General features: G+C 34.4%; 2 protein-coding genes across 6 annotated transcripts in view; one reads left to right on the top strand and one right to left on the bottom strand.

Annotated features, from left to right (window-relative positions):
* The window catches only part of RB1 (RB transcriptional corepressor 1), a 107057-nt gene that overhangs the window by 56722 nt on the left and 25242 nt on the right, over positions 1–25093 (top strand). For all 5 annotated transcript variants that reach the window (XR_012511700.1, XM_074378162.1, XM_074378158.1 and 2 more), the window contains 4 exons: positions 455–511; positions 600–631; positions 710–786; positions 1842–2038. Coding sequence is in view for 4 of the 5 variants with exons in the window: in XM_074378162.1 (XP_074234263.1) it covers positions 455–511; positions 600–631; positions 710–786; positions 1842–2038 (363 nt within the window). In the remaining variant the exon portion in view is untranslated. The remainder of the gene's footprint in view (positions 1–454; positions 512–599; positions 632–709; positions 787–1841; positions 2039–25093) is intronic.
* LPAR6 (lysophosphatidic acid receptor 6) lies at positions 22560–24449 on the bottom strand. The gene has a single exon (XM_010951410.3). It carries the CDS (start codon positions 23783–23785, stop codon positions 22751–22753), a length of 1035 nt encoding a protein of 344 aa, XP_010949712.2. The 5' UTR covers positions 23786–24449; the 3' UTR covers positions 22560–22750.

Below are 25093 nucleotides of genomic sequence, written 5' to 3'. Positions count from 1 at the left end.
TTATTTGAGTAAAACTTTTTGCTGATAAGATCAGTTAGTCTGTTATTTGCCTTGGCCATTTTTATGGAAAGAGACAATTGTCTTAATCCTGGAGAGCTATCTTGAAAATACATGTCCTAGGACACAAAAAGTATTACATTAGTATGTAAAATGGTTAAAATAGTCCCAGGGACATAGTATGTTCTTAGTACATATATGTATGATGAATGATGTAGACTAAAGTGAAATAAAGGAAAACCAAGTACTGGACCTCTTCTTCTGAAAATTTATCAGGAATGCTAACCTTCATTTTACACTGAAGTCTTGAGTTTCAGGTGTGCTAACTTTTGTGATGTCTTGGTAGCCATATTCCTAAGAAGGGCCAGAAATGTGTCTCAAGAGAAAACTTAAAAAATTAGTAATTGTTATGGTTTTCTAAAATAGTGGAATCTAATTTTTGTTTGTTTGTTTGTAGCGATATAAACTTGGAGTCCGATTGTATTACCGAGTAATGGAATCCATGCTTAAATCAGTAAGTTAAGAAGGACATAATAGAAAAAAAATTCAATGCCAACATAAAAAAAGTTTTCAGTTAAAAATTTTTTTTTTATCTGTTTTAGGAAGAAGAACGATTATCCATTCAGAATTTTAGGTAAATTTTTGTTTTAGTAAAACAATTTCTTCTTTATATAAATGTAAACATTATAAAATCATTCTCTTCTTCCTTTAGCAAACTGCTGAATGACGACATCTTTCATAAGTCTTTGTTGGCATGCGCTCTTGAGGTTGTTATGGCTACATATAGCAGTAAGTTAAATTTTAGTAAATAAATATTTCAGTTCAATTTAAAGTTTAAAAAAACTTACCTAAGGTGTTATGTGGAGTTTTTTTTGTTTTTTGTTTTTTGTTTTTTTTTTGGTTGGGGGTGGGGATGGAGGAGTTAAGGAGAAGAAATATTTTAAATCAAGAATGAAGTATGTAATTGTTCACCATAAACCTTATAAGTGGCTTATTAAGCTGAATTATTTCAGGTCACCTTGGAAATAGTTTCACTGGGCTCCAGTTCTGGGCTGTCCTGAATCCAGGACACTTGACTATTGAAATCCCTTCGAAGGCTTATGAGATTGTAAAATGCCTGAGGAACACTATCACTGATATGGAAGCACTGCTACATATATATTCTGTGGTCATGATACCAAAGGTTGGAGCTAGAATCCACCAGATAAACAGAACAGAGGCCACTGGTAGTGCTTTTTTAAAATATAATTTTAAACACGTATTATTTTGCAAATAACGTTGCAAATGTCAAAAAAAAGCTTTGTTTGCATAAAAACTAAGGAAGGAAATTTAAGGATCTAAGGATTCAAATATATAATGAAAGAGAAACTTAAATTAGTAAATAAATATGGAAAACTGAATCCTCATTTATAACCAAGAAGTGCACAATTAAAACAGGTACCATTTTCTAACCAATCAAATTAACAAAATCTTAAGGAATCTTTTCCTCCCTTAACAAGGGATTAATGAGACAGTTAAAATGGATATGCTAATACATTGCTGGTTAGATGGTAAACCTGTCCCTGATACAAGTCTAGGATGTTTAAACCTCTGAAAATTGGATATAAGCTATGAGCCTTCTATCTAGGAAAGACATCTATGCACATACTCAGACTTTGGAAGCTTGTTTCCTGGGAGTCTGTGGATCCCGGAATAAAAAAGTCTGTTCTAAATAAGAATTTTTGCTTAGCCTTTCTACTGTGTTTTAATTTTTTTTTTTTTGATAAAACCTTCCAACTGAAAAATATGTTAGTTCAAGGCTTAACAATCCATACCTAAGTTACATTTTTTTCTTTCATTTTTAGGAAGTACGTCTCAGAATCTCGATACTGGAACAGATTTGTCCTTTCCATGGATTTTGAATGTACTCAATTTAAAAGCTTTTGATTTTTACAAAGTGATTGAAAGTTTTATCAAAGCAGAAGCCAACTTGACCAGAGAAATGATTAAACATTTAGAACGATGTGAACATCGAATCATGGAATCCCTTGCATGGCTCTCAGTAAGTAACTAGCTATTATAGATATTCATATGTGTATGGCTAACAGTCATCTGTTAGTGAGAGCTGTTTTGTTAAAATGTACCTCAAGAACAAATATGCAATTTAATGAATAATGTGATTTCAGTGCATAGCCCAAGAATCAAGAGGAATATTAGAACGGAGTTTTCTTTGAGCTCCCAGACCCTCTGATACAGCAATTTATTTATAAATAGCTTTTCTTAAAGGTTAGCACTTTAAAACAAAGCAGAATTCTTTAAAATATTTGGGAACTTTAAAATAGAGGTGTCATGTTTGAAAATTTAAATGTCTGTACTTAAATTTCAACAAAATGATAGAAGTTTTGAAATTATCCTATTGAGATGATTTAAAAGTACAAAGTTTTAGTTCAATTTAATATGATTTTTTTGTTTCACTGTTGACAATAGTCCAAAAATCTACACAATTACAGTTGTTATTTATAGCCTTAGAAGGGTGCAAATCATATTCCTGAGGTATTCTATCTATAGCATGTAAGCTAGCGGCAAGGCTTTATTTTAGTAAAGGTGGCATTTCCTATGTAGTGATCGTAAAATATTTACATGAAGCTCTTCTGTTACGCTCTTTAAATCTTCAGAGTTGGATAATACTTTGTTAATCATTGGGTTTGTAGATTTTTAAAGTTGATTTCTTTTGCAGCTGTTGCATGCTAAGCAAATATCTTCATTTATATCAGTAGATAGAAATGGCAATGAAAAAATTGACTTTAGTTACATTAGAATCCAATCTGTATATATAAACTTAATTTAAATTTTTCATATTTAAAAAATGTAGTGGTTAAGAGATGACTTGTTTCTTACTGCTTTTCTTGTATTCCTGTATAGACAGTGGATAGAAAAGGAAGGAAGTAGGGGAGTTTGGTAGAAAGACATTATATTGCTATCATTGAATTTGGTAACTCCTTTAAAGTAGCAAAAATAAATAAACAGATTAATAAATAAAAAAAGGTAGATAGAGTACTTTCCTGAGGCTTCTGTGCCCTCTCTTCCTAGAAAATTGAAATCAAGACATTACTGTATCATCTGAAAGTGACTATTCTCATTTCTTTTAGAGAACTGCATTTATTTCCATCAACACACATCTGCTGTATGCCTTGCATTGAGGTTGACATTGTGAGGATACAGAAAAGACATGAGCTCTGAAAATTGTGAGGAAATAGTAGAAATTTACTGCTTAAAAATTGCTTGTGTTCAAACCTGTTTAGTTTAATTACTGGCATTCTAGGATTCTAAACAATATTCCTTTATTTTTGAGAATTTCTAGAGAAAAAGTGATGTGCACTAAGTCTGGAAAAGGGTACAAATATTTTAATAATAGCGAAGTGTGGAAGTCATAAGCCTCTGAATTTAAATTCTAAGTGTGGCAGATCTAGGGGATGAGGTTATAGATGATTTTTTTAATGTTTGAATTTTTAAGAAATTAACACATATTGCTTTTTTAATCATAAATGGGGTAGAGTGGTAGTGGGTAGTGGGTAACTATGAAGATAAGTCATGACACACAAATAGAATATGTGAATTTTTCCTGTGAGAATAATTGGCATTTTAGAGAAGAGACATATCATAGACATATATGAGCTTTGATGGACTTTAGGGTTTTTTTCTTTATTGAAGTATAACATATATATAGAAAGTTATAGTAACAAATTATAGTTCAAAGAATTTTTTTTTTTACAAATTGATTTTCTTTTAACAAATTGAATTTTTTACAAATTGAGTATACCCACATTACCAACATACAGATCAAGAATCAGAGCAGACTTCCATGGTTTTTTGATTCTTACATTTCAGTAAGAATCTCTCATTAAATGGTAGAGATTTCAAACATGTTCAAACAGTGTTGTTTACCTAGGGGAACATCAAGTGAGATATAATGAAAGAAAGAACATGATTGTATTTTTAATGGTCGCCTGGGGAGAGAGTTAAGCATCTCTGCTTCACAATCTTGAGAAATAATAAATCAAGAACAGTAACTGCAAGAAGGAATAAGCACGCTCCTGTTTCTTGTGATCTCGGAGAGATTAACAGGCAGTATATGAATGTAAAATGCTAAACAATCTATTGAAAAAACCTAGTGAAATCTTGTTCTCTGGAAATTTGGAGGATTAGAGGTGATTTAAAATGAACCCTACCTAAGGGTTAGATTGAATGACTTACAGTGTTTAGCCTCTTGACTCTGTTAAGCAGTTTATAATGCCAGCAGATGAAAAGGTGAGATTTGGATATTTTGCTTTCAGTATATTCAAAATGTATCCGATTTTTTCAGTAAAATCTTTATAAACCAAGGTAGACCAGGTACTTTATTCGCTAAATGGTCTCTTTTGTGGGCTACTGTGGACTCTTCCTGTTGCTCTCCCCACACCTCTAGCTATCTTAAGACTATTTCTCTCACAGCCACCAGAGAAATCCTTTTATAAGTGCAAATCTCATTATGCTAATTCCTCAGGTAAAAACCTTTTGTGGAGGACTTCTGCATCTGGTATTATGGAGGAAGACCCTACCATACGACTCCCCACAAAAAAGGCAGCTCTGAAACCTGTACATAATGCTACATAATATACCAAAAAGCAGCTGCCTGAAGTCACTGTACTTTTAGAGCAAACAGGAGCTGTGAACCTAGGTAGGGAGCTTTTAGCCTGGGGCTAAGTGCAGTTGGGAGGTATAGTAAGGCGGGAAGGAAAGTGCCAGTGGGAAGATTGTTGGGCTTTCTGACCAGGGAGAATAGGGAAACTAGAAAACTGACACTGGGGAAACGTTGGCCACTGAAGAGAGTGAAAGAATCCTGCAGAGGAAAGAGCCAGAGAAAGAGTGCTCAAATTCTGTCTGCCTGCATCTCTGACTGAACTTGAATCATTGCGGTGTGACAGATTCAGAGCAGCTTAATGAAAGACAGGAGATCTGAACTGAGACAGGAGCTGCTGCCCAATAGTTCACATCAGGTTCAGCAAAAATAATTACCTGCTTTAAAACAAAACAAAAATGCTCGTTTGAGAAAAACAGAATACAGAATCTTTACAACTGAAACATTTACAATATTCAGGGCACCAGTCTAAAATTACTTGGCATGCAGATAGGGTCAAAGGGACCAAGTGCATGTTTTTAGATCGGGAGCTTTAAGTAACTGCTTGATGCCTCGGAGGCTCTCCTTTAGAAGCTTTGTCTCCTCGTTTTTTCTTATGTCAGCAGTTCAGAGTGTGGTCTGTAATCCTCTGGTGGTCCCTGAGACCATTTCAGGGAATCTGCAATGAAAAAACTATTTCATATTACTCTTAATATGTTATTTATCTTTTTCACTCTGTTGACATTGATGCAGATGATGTAAAACTTCTGACAACTTTGCATGTATCAAAACAGTAGCATCAGACTGGCTTGTAGTCATTCTTCACCACCACAAATTCCCAGTTAAAAATCAAAACATGTCCGTTTCATTTAAGAATTCCATTGATGAACCAGTAAAAATAAGTATTTATTTTATTAAGTCTACATTCTCAAGTACAGTGTGATTGAAAACAACTGACAATAAATGTTGCCAATGATAAATTTTGAGTTTTCAAGTGAAAATTTGAATTTCGTTAGTTTATATCCACTGTAAGCAGGTCGGCTTCCCAATACTTCAAAGACTTTTAACTCAGTGGTGGTATTTAAATGTGATTTTTTGATATTCTGTAAAGAGATTCATCAACATTGGCAGGATCCACATAATGCAGTGAACTGATATTTCCAAATGACCAATGCATCATGTTATAAAGTCATGCATGGGTGAGAAGTTTATTCGAAGTTTGAGACAGATCAGTGGCTTTTAAGAGCTCAGAATATGGAAAGTTTATTTTTGTTCACTAATACATTCCACATTACAATTAACCTTTAAAAAACTACCACTTGTTGAATTTTGGGGTAGTGTCAGAAAAGAATATCCATAATGACCTGAAAAGTCTATTAAAATTTAATTTAATTAAACTTTAATATTTAATTACCAAGTACAGTAAATATTGATATATGTAATCACACGAACAAAAACTTTTGAATCCTCGGTAATTTTGAGAATGTAAAAGGTTATGACCCAAAATGTTTGAGAATTCCTGCCTTATATTCTCTTCTCGATTCAGCCCTAACTGTTTATATTACTCACACAGCTATATTTGTTCCTGCCTGTCTAAGTCTTTGTTCACTTCATAGGCCCCACTTGAAATGCTTTCCCCTTTTTGTTTACCCGATTTTCAGGTCTACTTCCATTTTGCCTTTCACGGCCATCCTAGTTTATAGTCATTCTTCCCTCCTTTACAGTTTCACAGTGTTTATCTATACTACTTCCTCGGCATTAATAAACTTAATCTTATTACAGGTAAGTGTCTCATTTTAAAAGAATTAATGAGTGGAAAAAGCACTTAGAACAGTATCTGGCTTTGTATTATAAGATATGACAATTAATTACATAAGTGGGAATGAAGGACAGAGAAAGGGGCAACTAATAATGACATCCAGGTAGTGTCTTTCATGAAGATACCCAGGATTGAATGAGATTTGCTTAGGAAGGTGAATTCCGTTTGATTATGCTAAGTTTGAAGTGATTGAAAAATTTTTTATTGAATTTTATCTTTGTAGATTTACTATTAATACTTCTTGTTTTATTTTGTAATTGGTTGCTTTATGCTTTATAATATAAATCTTTACCTTCCCATGGTTTACCTTTAAATAGCATTACCCCACTTCACATGTAGCATAAGAACCTCAGAACACTGTACTTCCATTTCCCCTTTCCTAACCTTTGTGCTGTTGTCATGCATTTTACATCGACATAAGTTATAAACCCCACAATACATTACTTTTGCTTTAGAGTGTCAATTATCTTTTTTAAAACCTAAAAAAATATGTTGTGGGGGAGGTAATTAGGTTCATTTATTTATTTATTTTTAGAGGAGATACTGGGGATTGAACCCAGGACATCGTGCATGCTAAGCATGCACTCTGCCTCTTGAGCTACACCCTCCCCCCTTACCTTTTAAACAGAGTTAAAAAGAAGTATTCTTAGTTACTCACATATTTACTGTACCGTATCTTTTAATTCCTTGTGTAAATCCAGATTTCCATCTGGTAAGTACGGTTTTCCTTCTACCTGCAGGACTTCTAAAAAAGTTTTCTTTTATTCAGGTCTGTTGTGTCTTGCAGCTTTCTTACGTCTGAAAAAAAAATCTTTATTTCATCTTTGGATTTGAAAGATTTTGTTAGATATAGAATTTTAGGCTGACCCTTTTTTTTTCTTTCGACACTTAAAAAATGTTGCTCCACTGCTGTTGGCTTGCGTTTCTGATGAAATCTGTTCTGTTTTTCTCTGTATGTATTTTCTTTCTGGGTGCTTTTAAGATTTTTCTCTTTATCACTGGTTTTAGGCAGTTTAATTATGATGTGCCTTGGTTTAGTTTCCTTCATATTTCTGTTGCTTGGAGTTCTGCTTCGAAACATGGGCTTATAGGTTTCATCAAATGTGGACATTTTGGGCCATTGTTTTCTTAAAATGTATTTGTTGACTCCTCCAGCCCTTTCCCTCAGGGATTCCCGGTCACACATGTACTAGGTCACTTCAGGTTGTCCTAGAGCTCACCAATGCTCTGTTCTTTTGCTGGTGTTCCAGATGTTTTTCTTTCTGTTTCATTTTAAACAGTTTCTATAGCTGTGTCTTCAAGCTCTTTATTTTTTTTTCTTCTGAACTGTCTAATCTGCTGTTAATCTTACCTACTGTATTTTTAATCTTAGGTATTATATTTTCCATCTCTAGAATTTTGATTGGAATTCTTTCAAAAATTTTCTGTATCTCTCTCTAACATGTTTGTGCTTTCTTTCACCTTTTTGAACATATGGAATGTAGTTATAATAATTGTTTTAAAGTCCCTGTCTACTAATTCTAACATCTCTGTCTTTTTAGGACTGTTCCTGTTGACTGATATTTCTCCTTTTAAGGGTCATATTTTTCTGCTTTTTGGCCTGCTTGGTAACTTTTTACTGGATGCCAGATGTTATGAATTTTACCTTACTAGGTCCTGGGTGTTTTCATATTCCTTTCACAATTCTTGAGCTACGTTTTGGGACGCAGTTTAGTTACTTGGAAACAGTTTGATCCTTGCAAGCTTTTGTTATTGTTTTTAAACAAAGCCAGAGCAGTCTTTAGTCTGTGACTAAGGTTTCCTCACTATTTAGGCAGTGCCCTTCTGAGTGCTCTGTCTGATATCCCATATATTACAAGGTTTTTCCACCCTGGCTGTGGAAGTCAAACTCTCCCTGGCCCTGCGTCAGCTCCTGCAATGGTTCTGCTGCTTCCAGTGGCTCTTTTCCTGCCTTTGGGTGGTTGGCCTGCGCCGATCAGTACTCGGCTGAAGACCAGAGTAACCCTCTGCAGACTCCTGGAGCTCTCTCCTTTCTGTATAGCTGTCTCCTCTGGGGTGCTCTGTCCTGCTGATTTTAGCTGCCCTCGCTCGCCTGAATTCTCAGCTCTGTTTCTGCAACCAGGGAGACCACTGGGTCCTATTTCAGTTTCTCCTGCCTGCCTTGTAGCCTGGGAACTCTCCAGGCAGTAAGCTGAGGTGAAGGTGGGGCTTCCATTTGCTTTCCTTCCAGGGATTGCTGCCATGTACTGCCTGTGGTGCGCTGTCTAGAATCTGTTATTTTAGTTATGTCGTTTGATTTTGTAGTTAAGACAGATCCAGTCTCTGTTCCTTCATCATGGCTGAAAGGGTTATACATATAGTGTTTAGTGATTGATAAAGTATTTATAAATATGTATATTTAAAGAATATTTAGGGTGTCATTTCTATTTTCCTGTATTAAATGCATCATATCTTCTGAATAATGTCGTTTTGGAGGGATACTTACTGTATGGAGAGCATGGAAGTACTAATAATTAACTGTTGTATTAAATTTTAGTAAGTCACAAGAAAGCTGAGCTTCCTTTAAATGTTGTCAAATATAGCTGACTCATTAAATTGGATTCTGTCATACTTTTTTTTTTGTCTTCACTAAACATTAGCAGGTTTCTTCATTTAGTTGCACAAATATTTGGCCAGAGCACTTTTATAAAAGAAAAGGTTAAAAATGTTTCCTTTTTATTATTTCTCCAAATTTTAAATGAAATCCTATTTTACACTTCAGTGCAGTTGTAATGAATAGCTTATATTTTTACAGTCCTGGTTTGATGACAAACCTGTAAACATGTTTTTAAGCTTCTTTGGTATTCTTTTGAAATGTCAAACCTGACAGGAAGTGAATACAAAAGGGAGAAAAGCCTGTCGCTCTGAAAAAGCCCAAAAGGATATCTGTCGTATATCCCTATGGTAGATCATTAACCTCTGGTGCACTTTGTACAGAGGTTTTTGTATTTACCATAAGACATTTTTTAAAGCTGTATTTTACTAAGAGCTATGTCTTAGAAAGGCGAGTGAATTGTAAGATGATGATGAAGCCATCTTTAACCATTTTAAAAACTATAGGTAAGGATGGGGAAGCAATATGATGCCATGTGTCTATGCAGCAGTCATGCTGCAATAATGAAAACTGTCTTATTTTGGGTTTTTAAAAACTCCTCATAAGTTATTTAAAACAGCTATTTATTTATTTATTTATTTATTTTGCCAGCAAGAGAAAAATAAAATGAAAGTTTTATTTTTTAAAAATTTAATTCTTTCTGAAAATGTCATTAAGGCTTTAACCTTTCTCATTCTGAACTATGTGTTCCAAATTTCTTGCCCTTAACTCCTATAGGTAATTAGCTTCTCAAGCGATTTAAGAGACTTGACTTTACCATTCAAAACTGAAATTATTTTGTTCTGAATGTAACTTTGCCTCTCAATATCTATATTTTTCCATTACTTTTCAAGTTATCCAGGCTTTGGTACTGAGCGTCTTTTCCTTTTTCCCTCTATAGTTACATATAGAGTTTTGTAATTTAAAAAAACAACAAAAAAAAAGTTTACCATGTCTCATATTTTTTTCATTATTATGTTAAAAATATTTTTTTGTTTACATTTCCCTAGATCAGATCATCACCCTCTTACACTTAACCTACTGTTAGAGACTCCTGCTTGGCCTCCCAGCTTTGGCACTGCTCTATATTTTATACTTTGGTGCCAGGTTAATTTTGCTAAGTGCTTATTCATGCCGTACTCCTGTTCAGGAACCTACAGTGGCTCCCTATTGCCATTCAGAAAAGGTTAGCCTCTTTGGTTGTGATAATCTGGCCCTGCCTGACCTTTCCAGCCTTCCACTGTTCCTCAAACACATGTCCAAAGAGTTCTTTCATCTCTGGAGCAAACCACATTTATCCTGTGAGAGAGAACATGGCCTAACTCGGGACATGGAATCAGAAGACCTGGCATTAGGTCCTGACTCTTCCATGTACAAGTTAATGTCTTTGTCTTAGTTTCTTGCTTTGCAAACTGAGACAGAACAAAAGATTTGAATATTTCTAGTTCAGATATTTCATATGTCTACAAAACTATTTAAAAGTAAGAATTATTTGCCACTACTGAAGGTAAATGCATATTCCTTTAGATTGCTTCATAATTTGTAAAATATTGAAGAAAAATTTTTCAAAAAAAAGGTAGCACAGAGATCTCATTTCCCTATTCCTCTTTAACTCAGTTTCTCCTAATTCTCTTTGGACCGTACCTGCTATTTGTACATCAGATATTTTAAACGAATTGTACTTGCCCCTGCGATCTATCTAATGACATGGGAAGTAGCCTCTAGCCTGAAAGGGGCTTGGAACCTACTAGAAAAGTAAGTTACTGTAATATGCTATGAAATAAGATATACCATGAGGGTCAAAGGAGGGACTGATTGATCATATGTGGATGGGAAAAGACTTCTTATAACGGGTGTGGAAATGTGGAAAGACAGAAATAGGAGAACCGGGAATGAGGCACATTAGGGGAAAATTGTGGCCCAGCATTCACAATGGTAGATGAGGACTAATTTAAGACTAGTAATTTAGTCTTAAAAGTTAGAGTTTTTAACTTGTTAAAAGTGGAAAGCTAGCTCTTTTGGTAAATGAGATGTTATACAAAAGTGAATGTACCAGATAATTTTATGTTAGTTAAATGTAAAGTGTATGTGTATATGTGTGTCATATATACACACAACTTTTTTGAGGGAAATAATCTTGAAATAGAATACATGTTTTCTTGTCTTCTTTAATAGAGCGTATTTTGAAGTAATTTCACTTTTTCTTTTTAAGCTAGAGACATCATTATAAACATTATTATATTATTCATGGGCTTGACTCCCCATTTACCTCTGGAAAATACTGTGGTCTTTACTTAGTGTTTTAGTTTTTTTCTGCCTTTCCTTTCCCTTTCTTTGTGAGTTATTCTGTATTTCTCACTATTTCAAGTCTACCAGTCCATGATGCCTGTTGCCTAACTTGCTCACCTAAACTAATTAAATCAATATGCACTATTTTAAATGCCCTTTTTTCCCTTTGGATTTTTGGTGCAATGAGTGATATTAACAAAGTTCTTCCTTACAGGCTGAGGGTTGTTTTTAATAGTATTTTTCAAACTTTACTATCCATGGAGATCTTATTACAATAGTTTCTTATCCAGTGGTTCTAGGGTGGGGCTTGAGATTCAGCGCTTCTCACAAGTTTCCAGATGGTTCTGATGTTGCTAGCCCGTGGGCCCCAGTTTAGAATAGCCAGATTCTAGATGATCTTTAAAATGAAATACTCTGTTGGTTCTTTACACGAACTCCAAAGTAGGTGTAGGCATGAATCTGATTTCCCACACGAAGGAAGAGAAATGCAGAATATCTGTGTCCCACCTGGCAGCTAAGTGACAATGGATGGAAAGCAGCTAGCACTCGACCTGTTGCAATGTTCCATACACCAAAATTGTTAGTCTAATTTAATTCTCATAATAATCCTGTGAGGTTGTTAATATTATTTTCATTTTACAAAAGTGGAAACAAGCTCAGGAAGGTTAAACAGTTTGTCTAAGGTCACCCACTTGGCATTTGAACCCAAATTGGTTTGATTCCAAATACCATGTTATTCTAGTAAAGTGCTCCTCTCACTGTGCAGCATTATTTCTGTTAACTCATTCATACTGTTTTTATTACCGCTATAACCTGTAGTCAAGCATATGGGACAGAATAAAAGGCAGCAATATAAATAGTTTATTTTATTTTAAGTGAAAAAATAATACATACATATTTTATCTTGAGTGACAAAATGAATATTTTGCCCTGGAGCTCATCAGTAATGGGAAGGGGAGGAAGTACTACCTTTTGTTGACCTGCTCCTTTGTGTAGTACCCTCTCACTGTTGATCTACTGGATTCCTCAGGAAGAAAAGATGAGAAGACGACTTTACAAAAAGAGCAAGCTCCATTTTAAATGAGTTACTAGTATGCCTATATGTTTCATTTCTGTAACTCTCAGAATGAGATTTTAATATAATAATATAAGCATTTTTGAATTCATAATAGTTGAGGGTTGATGAAATTAGATATTTGGATCACCCTTCAAGGAGATTGAGGGAGGGGTGAGAATTAAGTGAACAGGGAAATCTAGGTCTGTGTTCATAGACTGAAGTGTTAAAACTGAGTTTTCTGTCAGTTTTTAATGAAAGTTTCCAGGTATGCCTAAAATCTTCTATAAGAGTGAAAAAATGTGAAGCCCAAGAAGGGAAAATAAAGAAAGGCAGTATCTTAGAAATAAAATTTTTGATAGTGACCTTGTGTTTTCTACTAGTGAGCTACTCCAGAGAGAAATAAAAATAGATACGCAGAAAAAGTACAAACAAAAATAAGGATAGTAACTTAGTTCATATGAATAATTACCCACTGAAATGTGAATAGATGATTGCTTTCAAAAGCTCTAAGACTATAAACTCAATTTATTGACTCTCTTTCTTCATAATTGAGCCATTGAAGAATCAATGAGGCATCTAATGTTTCTTTTTTTCAGTGAGGCATTAAATGTTTTTTTATGTGGTTCCTCATATGTTTAAAAAACAAGAAACAGAAAATCCGAAGAAACAGTTATAAATTATTGCACATCTTCTCCTATATTGATTCGTACATGAGCCTGAGTTCTTGATCCAGATCCATCTATGGCTTTAAACATAAAATCTTTTCCGTGTCTAAACGTTTGCTCAAGTATCGTCTGTCTTAAACCCCATGCTTGACCCCCCAGTCTATTCTTTTCTCAATGCAGTTGCCTCCTTTAATCTTTAGAACACTCTGACACACATGAGAGATTGCTATAGTTCACTGTGGAGGAAAGTATTCACGACTTGTCCGTTCATGTCTCCCTTCCCCCTCTCCCATTGTCCATACTACATATTCTCCTTGTTCATGGATTAGCACAAGAGACTAAAGAAATTTCAGGGATATTAAAAAAAAATCTCAGATTCAGAGATGTCCCTTAGGTAGCTCATAGAAACTTGCTTTAGGAAACAATGCTTGTAAAAGGCTCATCACTGGTTTACTTCTTTGGAATCTTTCCCGATCGTCATACAGACATGCGTCACAGTGCCCCTCACTTATGCATATTCCATTTCAGTGTTGAAATCATTATAGGTAACATTTTTGCATGTATGCTGACATAGGCACTGTTAAAAGTGCTGAAATGTGTTGGGCTCACTTACTTTGCACAACTCTGGGAAATAGGTACTGCCATTGTCATCACTTCCATAAATGAAAAAAACTGAGGCACAGAGAAATGAAGAATGTTTCCCTTATCCACAACACTAAGTTGATAGTAGAGCTAGAATTTTAACTCAAGATTGTCTGATTTCAGAGACTGTGCTCTTAACCTCTTTGCTGCCTCGGGGTATGTATTAGTTTACTGTTAGGTATGTGCACTGATGTGATTAGTTTCTTAATTCATGTTTTATCTGTGTTTGTGTCACTGTGCTATATAGCAGAAGGAGCCTGGGCTTTGGCGTCACCACATCTCATCTAATCTTCCCAGGAGGTAAACATTGCTATCCCTGTTTTACAGATAAGAAAAGCTAAAGTTCAGAGATGCCATGTAACTTGCTTTGGTGTGATTCTGAGCAAGTTATGTCTCTGTATGTCAGATTTCCTTGTCTGTAAAATGGGGATAATAATACCAGAGTTGTTGTGAGGAATGAATGGATATTTATGAGAATGGTACATTTTAGAAATACTACAGTTGTTAGTTCTCTTCACTTCATTCCCTTTCCCTTTCCTAAAAACAGGGAACTGAAAACACAATTAAACAGTATCAGGTCTGTTTATCCTGGCTTACTACAAGTTATGTAGAACTTTTCTCTTCTCCCAAGGTGCCCCCTCCCTCATTGTCTTGTCAAAATGGAGTAAGTTCAGGGGAAAAAAGTTGTAACTGAACTCCAGCATTGTAAAATGTGGGCGGTGTTCACTGTTATACTGCAGTTGGAATTTGTTATGGTGCTTCAGTTATGAATCATGTCAGTAATTACCCTGAGGGCAGTTTTCATTCATCATTCAAGTATAGACAAGAAGGGAGGTGTCAGTTGTAGGAGAAGAACATGGAAATATCCTCTGTGCTTAACCTGTGGAAAGGGAAGCACTTGTGCTCTTGTTCAGAGAATGCCTTCTACAGGGTCATTATGTTAGAAAATTACCTGAATATGTATGGTCTTAGAATTTTCAGTCTCTAAACTTGTAGTCATGTCATATCCCAACTGTAATAATGAGGAAGAAGTCTGGAATCTGGATGTGCAAGAAACTAAATGAAGAAGTAACTTAATGAGATCTCTATTGTATTTAATGTAGTTTCTGAGTTCCTCTGGCAAAATCAGAGGCTATTATTAACAGTGAGTTTAGTAAAATTTTAGAACCACTCTGTGGCAATTGTTCTTGAACCATCTAAGTTCAGTTACCTTTAATTATAAAATAGAACCAACTTTTTGACGTTTATCTTTTCCAAATATTATGACCTGTTTTTAAACTCTGAACTGTTGCAACCTAGTCTGTTTTAAAATGCATGTTAGTGGCTCTTGCATGTATGGTTTTATTAATTTCCGTTTTGGTTCTTAGTATTTTCTACCATTATCAGAAACAGCAAAATATCAAAAGTATTTTTGGTGTCTTCCTGTACGTGCTAGATTTAGACCATGGTAAGGATACTTAGAATAGGAAACAGCTGTATTTGTGTCTCACTCTTTCAAAAAAACTTTTTATTATTCTTGCTCAGTTTTAGTGTTTCTTGCCTCCATTAAATTTTAACGTAATTTCTCTGTAAGATTTTGATTATGCTTGTTAAGATTTCTCAAAGACTAACATAAATGTCTTACTGTCTTTTATTTCATTTCCTTTTGGAATTTGACAGCATCACATTTCTTACCAGGAATATTGGATGTTTGATAACCTAGAATTCTATAGCTGACCTACATGTCAAATGTGAGGGTAGGATGGAACAATTTTCAGACATCCAGGGACTCAGAAAGCTCATCTCGTGACTGTCCTTTTTAAAATAAAATTACTTGAGAATATACTTTAGCAAAATAAAAAGAAATTCATGAAAAGAAAAATCATGAGACCTAAGGAAGAGTGAATCTGTAACAAGAGTGCAGAGAGGAAAAAACAGGAAAAATCTTAGAACACAGCAAGCCTAGAAAATAGTTATTCCAAAAGAGAAGTCAGAATGAAGAATCTCTTCAAGAACATAGTTTCTTTTAACAATTGTATAACTTCATTTAAATGGTGGGAATTCAACAGATACTGTTTAAGATTCAAAAATCAAGTAATAAGAATTAATGCAATAACTGCAAGAGTTGAACTCCTGTATCAGAAATAGTACTGACCAAGGAAAATTTGCCTTTTTCCTTGAGTTGTTGAAGAATTAAATGAGCCATAGGTTTGGTGAAACAAAAGTGTCTTTATATTTGTTTGTGTAGGTGTAGAACATTTATTAGAACTACATTGATAAATACCCAGAGTAGGTACTATGTAAGTAAAAAGATAGTGGTTATTAAAAATTAATCTTCAGTCTGGCAGGTAAGTAACATCTAATTTGTTCTTACCTCTAAGCCCCTTCCTTTCAATCTCTACTCCATTTCAATCCTGTGTTAGACGCTATGGAGAATCAAAGAAGTACAAAACATAATCCCTTCCCTCAGGGAGCTCAGGGTGTCTAGTTAGGAAAATTAAACATAGCCAGTGTAAAAAGATAGCTGGAAAAGGCAGTAAAAAACTACCAAATAAGTAATAAAGACAATAAACATTATCAAAGAAATTTCTGTTTTGGAGTTGAACTGGGCCTTGTAGGATGAAAAGGATTTTATCAGAGAAGGGGGGCAGTGTGACTGCGGTGAAGGGTGGAGCAAGTAGTATATCATATGTCTAAGTATCTAGAGTCAAGTGAGAGTTGCATGAAGACAGGACAGGCAGGAGACCAACCTGCAGCGGAGGGATCATGTATGTGAGATAGAAAAGAAACCAGAAAATTGAGTAGGTCAGGACCATAGTTTTGGAGAACTTTGAACTTTAAAGCTGGACTTTTACTTTCAGACAATGGAAAATACGACACCTTTTAAAATTGGACATTAAGTGATCAGCATAAAGTGATGACTTTTAATAGATAAATCTGGTTATGTGTCCTGGATGGGTTGAAGAAAGAACTAGGAAGCAGGCTGAGCAGGGAGTAATTGCAGTAGTCTCAGTTTCACATGGTCACAGTGGTGATGATGGTTATTAAAAGGAAGGAATGGATGGAAGTCATAACTGACTAGGATGAGAAGCGTGTATGAAGCGTGGCATGGGTCTTATATTATCTAGTCCAAACCCCTCAGTTAACATGAAGAGGTCAACGTAGTTACACTAGTTTGTAGCAAAGCCCTAACTAGAACTCCAGTCCATCTTTTAATAGAACTTTAAGATTTATTCATTCAGCAGCTAATTATGACCTATTATGTGCCTGGCGCTAATTGAGATTAGTTCTAGGTGTTTTGTAGGGTTTTTTTTTCCATCCTTGTTAGCTTTAGTTTTCTGACTGTAGCACAGGAAATGGCACCTACAGGCCACAGGCTAGCCACTTGATTCTATACAGTCTTGTTGGATGGAGCACGGCCACACTCATGCACTGATGTTGTCATCTGCAGCTGCTCTTGCACTGTAACGCAGAGATGGGGAGTAGCAACAGTCTTGTGTAGTCTGCAGGCCTAAGAAATTTACTGTCTGATCCTTGAAAAGGTTATCTGATTCCTGATGTACAGTATCAGTGAGCTTCCCAAAGTCTTACACGTAGATGAGCGTCATAACCTTCCATATCCCTTCTACACTGTTTCCCACCCTTACTCCTTATTTTTTGGTTTGTCTTTCTTGTGTTTTTATAAAAATAAGCAGATATATGTGTGCTTTCTTATTTTGCCCTTTTCTTACACAAAAAGTAGCATACTGTGTGTACTCTTATACTTTACTTTTTTTGTTTAACCACACTTTCTGGAAGTTACTACTCCATATCAGTACATAGAGCTCTTTTTCATTCCTTATTAAAGCTGCATAGTACTACATTGTGTATATGTGCTATAATTTATTCAACCAATTTTCTATGCTTGGATATCTAGGGAGTTTCTAATATTTTCTAATTTCAAATAATGCAGCACCTTGTACATATGTATTTTTATATTATGAAGAGTGTGTCTTCAGGGTAAATACCTAGAAGTAGGAATGCTGGATCAAAGAGTGTGTGTGTGTGTGTGTGTGTGTGTGTGTGTGTGTGTGTGTGTGTGTGTGTTAGGTATTGCCAAATTCCCATCCATTAGAATTGTACTATTTTGTTTCCCACCAGCAGTGTGTGAATGTTTCTCCACAAAGGCTGCTCACTTAACCTCGTCAAGTAACAACATTAAAATATTTTTCCCATCCATCATTTCATCGTTTCAAGAAGAAAGACCATTTTAATAAGGGGGAAAGAACATAATTAAAATAAAGGATAAGAGAAGCTCTTTAAATTTAATAAATATAGCTCTTATTGTGATTGTTTTTCTCTTTTTACTGAAGACAAATACATCTCTACCCTATAATCAGAGGAATGGGGTTTTTTTGAAATGCATGTCTAATCGTCTCTCCTTCTACTTGAAATCCTTCAAAGCTTTCCACATCTCCTCAGATCTTAACATGGCTGTATTGTGGCCTATAGGTGTATGTAAGATCTCAGCCCTACGTCTCCAGCCACTTTGGCTTTGTTTTAATCCTTTCAGTTTACCAGGTTCTCTCCCATAGGGTCTTTGCTACTCCCCTTACCACCCTTAAAGGAACAGACAAGTCAAAAAGACCAAGTTCTTATCCTGGCTCTTTCTTATTGTTATGTAACCTTATGCAAGTTATTTAGCCTTTTAGTTCTTCAGTTTCCTCAACCTAAGGTGAAGTAGTTGTAGTAGATGAGCTTCAGGCTCTTTCAGGTCTAAATTATGAATTTACCAGCAGTTATTTTGATAGAAAAGGAATGGAACTCAGTCCAGTCACCCTATGGCTAATAACTAACTTGGCTGTAAAAACACATATTTGTTTCTCACTCTTTTTTTTTTTTTTTTTTTGGTAGGATATTCCTATTTCTCTTTAGGTAAAACATATGATATATGTTTCAAGTGTACATTATAATTCAACATCTGAATACCCTACAAAGAGATGATCACCAAAAATCTAGTTACTAGTTACCATTAATCACCATGCAGTCGATCCCCTTCACCCAATTTGCCTACCCCTCAGCCCTTTTCCTCGAGTAATCACCAGTCTATTTTCCATTTCTGTAAGTTTGTTTTTATTTTGTTTTGTTCATTTGTTTTTTTTTAATTCCACATATGAGTGAAGTCATTTGGTATTTATCTTTCTGTATCTGATTTATTTCACTTAGTGTAATACCCCGTACGTCCATTCATATTGTTGCAGATGGCAAGATTTTTTTTTTTTAATGGCAAGATCTTTTTTTAATTCAAATGAATACATAACCAGTTCTTTATCCATTCATCCATTGATGGGCAATTAGGTGGTTTCTATATCTTGGCTATTGTAAATAATGGTACAGTGATCATAGGGGTGCATATATCTTTCTTATAGGTATGAGGTGATATCTCGTTGTGGTTTTGTTTTGCATTTCCCTGATAGTTAGTGATGTTGAATATCTTTTCATATTCCTATCAGCCTTAAATACTTAAACTTTATTTTCCAAAAGTACTTGACTGGTTGTATCCATATGAGTAAAGCATATGGATGCAATATATGTTTGAAAACTGATTATTAAATTCATTAGTAATCTCTACTTCTGGGGCCCTGTATCTTAAATTCTGTTTTGGCCATTGCTTTTAGCACTGGTAATTTTTGTACCTTGTTAAGGAGTTACTGGAATAAATGTTTCTGAGAGACAGAGGAAGGGGAAAGACTTGTTAGAAAAGTTTGCCTGGAGTAAATTCATACTCTTTTATTATCCTAGTCTGTTGTCCTGTTTAATAGATATTCTTTATACTTTTATAAAATTGCCAAAAAATGGGTAGTAAACATCAAGAAAAGAAGATAGAGATAAAATCGGAATTTGAGAATTAGTGATTTTAGGACAGTATATATGCTGATCTTTGGAGAATGTTGCTAATTAAGTCATATTGTTGATCATTAAATACTCCGGTTGATTTAAATGTTCCATGTCCTTAAATTTGTCCATTAGTTCTTTTTAATTTGGAATTTATTTCTTAGAAGTCATGTTATACATGGATAATCTGGTTTTCAGGACAGCCCAAAAGAGGTTTTTAAAAACAGTTTACCTTAGAATTACCTCAAGATTCATCCACTAGTAAGCATAATTTATAAAATTTTCTATATAAAAGTTTATTCACAACTAGGTCACATCTTCCCTCATTTGTGACATCTGGGGTTGGATCTGGCATGCAGGCATTAAAAAGTTTGGGTGGTGGGAGGTGGTAAAGAATCCGCAAGGCAATAAGAACTTAATATATTGACAAAAGGCCAGATACTTTGTTCATCAGCGGTCCAGAATTGCAGTTTACTTGAGATCCTTGCTAGCTACATCACAGTCATAAATCAACTTAGTTTCTCAGTTGGATATATGAAGTTTGCATCAGTTCAGATTGATGTTCCATTTTCTATTTTATGTTCTTCAAATGAGTGACTAATTCTTTAAATACTAGTTAGTGTCTATAGTTAAGATTTATGCCTCAAATTTACTTTCTGCATTCTGAATGTAGAATATGAAGGCAAAACTCCCTGCCTTAAGTTCCTTTTAATTTTCTGTGGATATAATACATATGTTTTCATACATTCTTTTGGTAAACTAGCTACTTGGTTGGTATTTTCTTAGAAAAGATCATTTCTAAGTTCAGAACCAGTCATTAGGATGCTGGAAAGCTGTTTTCCACACCAACTTTTTTCATCTTACTTTTGTTGCTTTGAAGGAGGTTAATGTGGAAAGGAAAATTAGTTAAATCATCCACTCTTTTATAAAGATGATAAAAACAGTAGACAAGTTTTTTGGGGGGGGGGGGGTTGATGTCACTTTAAGGAAATGAAAAGTAAATTACCAGAGTTTTATTAATCTAGATTTTCTGGGTAAAAGGGAAAGAGAAAACCCTCTGAATGTATAATTTACTGTAAAGTGCAAAGCTGACAAAGGAAAATAACTTTACTACCCTTTTTTTGTCCCTGTGGTTAAGATTTACCCAGGATTTGAAGTTCTAGATGAAAAAACTAGTATTTATCTATTATGTATTACTTCGTGAAGAATCTTATAAGAAACTTATTCATCTTTCTTCTTGTTGACAAGCAGGCAACAAAAATTTCTCTAGTGAGCACGATAATAACAGCTGTTTGATGACCGTTTTGCCTTTATCTTAAAAGTAACAGCTGTGCTTTGAGATCCTGCTTGCAGATTTTTAAGCTGAGAAAAGTTCTGAGAAATCTCGGTTACAAACTCTCTACCCCTGTCCTTCACATCATTAAGTTATAAGTTGCTCTCCAACTCAGAAATACATGTTTAGATAAGTGCTAAATGTATTTGTTTTTTCTGAAGAGTGATATCAAAGGAACTTCAGGATCAATTGAAGAAAACATGTTTACAATATATATACTTTTCTTAGGATATAAAAACTATGCTTAATTTCTTCACTAGTTTTTTTTTGTTGTTGTTAATTTAAGGATTTATTTTGCTTTAGGTTTATCTAAAAGAAACCATAGATCTCTAAAGAAAATCCCCTGCTGCTGTTTTATTGAAAATGGATTTACTTATTTAGCAAATGACTGTGATTTGTCTGAAATCAAGGCAGCCCAAACCCAGAGAATAGCAAAAATCAAATTTAAATCATAAGAGTGTCCAGAGTTGTATTCAGGATTTGAAAGACTGAGATGGAAAAATTAGATAGGTTGAATGCTAAATTTAATTTTATGTCTTTTCTCAAATAAAAATAATTCTTTTTTAGTTAACTTTGGAGAACCGCTTGAAATTGGAGAAAACAAAGACTTATTTTGGAAAATGAAAAAGTTTTACTGTAGTTTGTGCTTCATATCGAAATTACAGCTCAAAGCAATACCTTTTTTATGTTTAGTGAAATGAAAATGTAGTCGCACTTAGTTATTTGGGCCTGTAGTTTTGCTACTTTTTACGGAAGGAATCGTGTCCTTACTTTATAAATTATTTTGATTTTACAGTAACATTTTGGCTATTTGAAACTGTGTGTTCAGCTATTCATTATTTGGCTTAAATGGTCAAAAGATACATATTGATCGTTTTCTAAGTGCCAAGTATTATATTTATTATATTTCACTATCCCACTATATTGTTTCTCTGATCTAAAATACTTAAAATGCAAGTTATTTATTGTGACATAAATATATCTTTAAAATTATCTGTAGTAATATATATTTTTTTAATTTTTTTTAATTTACTTAACAAAATAACTTTTTTGGTTTCCTCCTCAATTTTTGTGGCATATATCATTTTGAAATTTGGTGCTGTTATATCCAGAAAATGGATCAAAAGAGTAATTTTAGAGCATTCTGTATTATATAGGTAGCATCTGCTTTTTATGAATTGCTTACAGAGACAAAATCCTAAATATTACCTGTCAGTGTAACTGCTCAAGATCTTCAGTGTCAGAATGTCATTCTACAGAAGACTACATTTTTTTTTTTTTACTGTTTTTTTGAAAAATACTCTAAAAACACATATTGATTATTTCAAACTGTTTCTCATTTATGTTATTATAGTTTAAGAAACATGATTAGTAGTTTCAATTCAGAATGAAGTTAAAATTAGATGTTGAATAAAAATATTAAACACTTAAATATTTTTTAATAAATGAAATACTTTTAATATTTGTTAAATATCTAGTATAAAATTACTAAGAAATTCAAAGACCATACTGATGGTCACCACATGATTTTAAATCATCATCACTTTTAGACTTTGAACAGCTTTTTGAGGTTTTTTTTTTTTTTTTAATGAAGAGGAAGGTACAAATCCAAGTGGCTCAGAAAAGTAAAATGGAGTGTACACAAGAATAAAATACATTTTAATGCTTAACACATTGAATACATTTTTTAATACTAAAAACTTAATATCCACATGTTTATTTTTTTTCAGACGTGGAGAAATAGTTGTCCAGGAAAACACTTTTCACAGTTGAAGGAACTTAGAAGTTCTGTCCCAGTGAAGTCCCAATGGTTTTATTTCAGGCAGCTTATATTGTAGATTCATTGTCAAATATCTTACGTTTTAAGGTCTGTAGGTTATGTTCAATAAAGCTCTCTGTGCCTTGAACTTCAGAGAATCTGGAGGCACTTCTCCTGGCAGACCAGTTTTTCATTTTTATTGAATTCTGAATCGTGTCCGATGTGAAGTAATAAACTATAGGGTCAAAGCAACAGTTTAAAACAGCAATGCAGAGGGTGACTGGGTACATGGTCCTTACTGCCGTCACTGCTGAGCAGTTAACAAATGTCTGTGTTCTCATGAGAGAATATAAAATCAGGTTGATATTGTAGGGCACGAAACAGAAACAGAATATGACCAGATGCACAAAAATCATTTTTAAAACCTTAGTTTTGTTTATTTTGCTTCTACTTAATGTAACAGGCTTATTTAAAGTTCTTAGCACCATACTAGAACAAGTTACATTTAAAATTAGAGGAATAAAAAATCCCACTATTTCAATGAAAATTACAATTCTTGAGAGAAATGTTTTCCATGTGGCTTCTGGAAAATTCTCAAAGCAGGCTTTTGAGGTATTGTTACCCTGCGAGTGGGTAGACGGGAAAAAAACTGCAGGTGCGCTTCCTCCCATCACAGTTAACCATACAGCAATGCAAACGATTTTTGCATTTCGTTTTGTTCTTAGAGTCTTTGACTTAAATGGGTAGACGATGGCCAGAAATCGATCGGCACTAATACAGGTTAGGAACAGAATGCTTCCATACATGTTAGTATAAAACAGCATCACTGAAATTTTACAAAGTAAATCTCCAAATGGCCAATTCCGTGTGGCAAAATAAAAAATCCTGAAGGGTAAAGTAAAAACGAACAGCAAGTCTGATATTGCCAAGTTAATCATGTACGTTGTTGTTTCATTTCGCACTTTGAGAGTACACATGAAAATGTATATGGCAACACAGTTGGATATTAACCCCAGTACAAACACCATACTGAACATGCACCCATACAGAGTGTACTTAAAGGAGTCGTCATAGGTGCAGTGGGAGCTGTTATTGCTTACCATTATAAAGGCAGGTCCAGTTTACAGTGTTGAAGTCCTCTGGTCGGCTGCAGTCTCCTTTGGTATTCAGATTGTGACCACTTTATAACCTCCAATGTATTTGTAAATCCTTTGGATCTTTGCGTGGCTTTATAGATACTTCCTTTTTCTCCAGAAGAAACATGAAATTTGTTGCTGTAAAGTTTTCACTTGGTGCTTCAACAAGAAAATATTTTCATTACCTAGTCTCCAGAAAATCCATGAATCCTGCCGGGCTTAGTTTACTGACGAGCAGTCTTTAAAAACGCAGTCAATGAAGCCAACCCATTAGATTATAACTTTCAAATAAAAGCTGTGTTCTAAATAAAAGTACTTGCCTGGTAAACTTCTGTTTCAGTGGTTAGATGAATATTCCAAAATTAAGTTTATGCTTCGGAATGTTTAAGCTCAAGTTAGCTATCTTATTTCGCTTTTCAGTGCAGAGTTTCAGAGACTTAAACATTCCCAGTTTGGTCTCGTTTACTTCTTGCTCCTCCTTAATGAAGTTTTCCTTTTCCTTATTTCTTCAGTGGATCTCAGATGGTAGGTAAGCATAAGAATCCTTCAAAGGTTCCGAAATAAATTCCTAAGCGTGTTAGCTCTTGCTGAATCGAGGCCTTTTCCTCCAGCTGTATTGTGAGATGTGCTTTCTCTGAAGAGAAAAAGAAAGGCTTGCTAGATTTGTAATATGACATCACAGGAAGAAGAGGTTGGGCTTGGACAAAGAAAGGTTTCAGCCCAGTTTGTTTGCAGTTCCTTTAATCTGATAATGTGTCAGCTGAGAATATACCTAGGAGGCTTGCAAATGGTCCCTGACTGTTTAGCTGAGGCCTGCCCATTAACTCTTTTTATGCAGAAATGCCTTCTGTGATGTTAGCCACCTCTCAGGAAGCTTTGTTTTTCCTTTTTTTTCCCCTTTTATTCTTTCCTTCTTTTTGGTAGTAGTGATTGAGAGAGGAAAAAAAAAATTAGTATTTGATTGCTCTTGTGTTTAGGATGTGACTTTTTTTAAGAACTAAAATGTGTATGTGTATCTATAAATTGAAATTGTTAGTGATATCTTAATGTAACATTTTTTAAAAACCTGTTTAATGACTGTAAAAGAGAGAAATTTAATCTTTAGTTATAAAAAGGATTTGAGTTGAGAGACAAGCTTTACCACTCTTGGCCTCTGTTTTCCATAATTACTCCTCAAGATTTAATTTAATTTAATTTGTCATTATTGTGAGTGGCTCCAATCTTGGATCTCTTTAGTTTTTGATAAGCAATTTTCTAACATTCTTTCCTCTTTCC

Source organism: Camelus bactrianus, chromosome 14 (assembly GCF_048773025.1).
Source record: "Camelus bactrianus isolate YW-2024 breed Bactrian camel chromosome 14, ASM4877302v1, whole genome shotgun sequence".
Classification (NCBI taxonomy): domain Eukaryota; kingdom Metazoa; phylum Chordata; class Mammalia; order Artiodactyla; family Camelidae; genus Camelus; species Camelus bactrianus.
Note: the sequence above shows the minus strand (reverse complement) of the source record. Positions and strands in the feature narration are given on the sequence as shown.

What these genes read in the sequence shown, in the direction of transcription:
- LPAR6 (XM_010951410.3), bottom strand. Translation starts at nt 23,785, where the DNA reads ATGGTAAGCAATAACAGCTCCCACTGCACCTATGACGACTCCTTTAAG.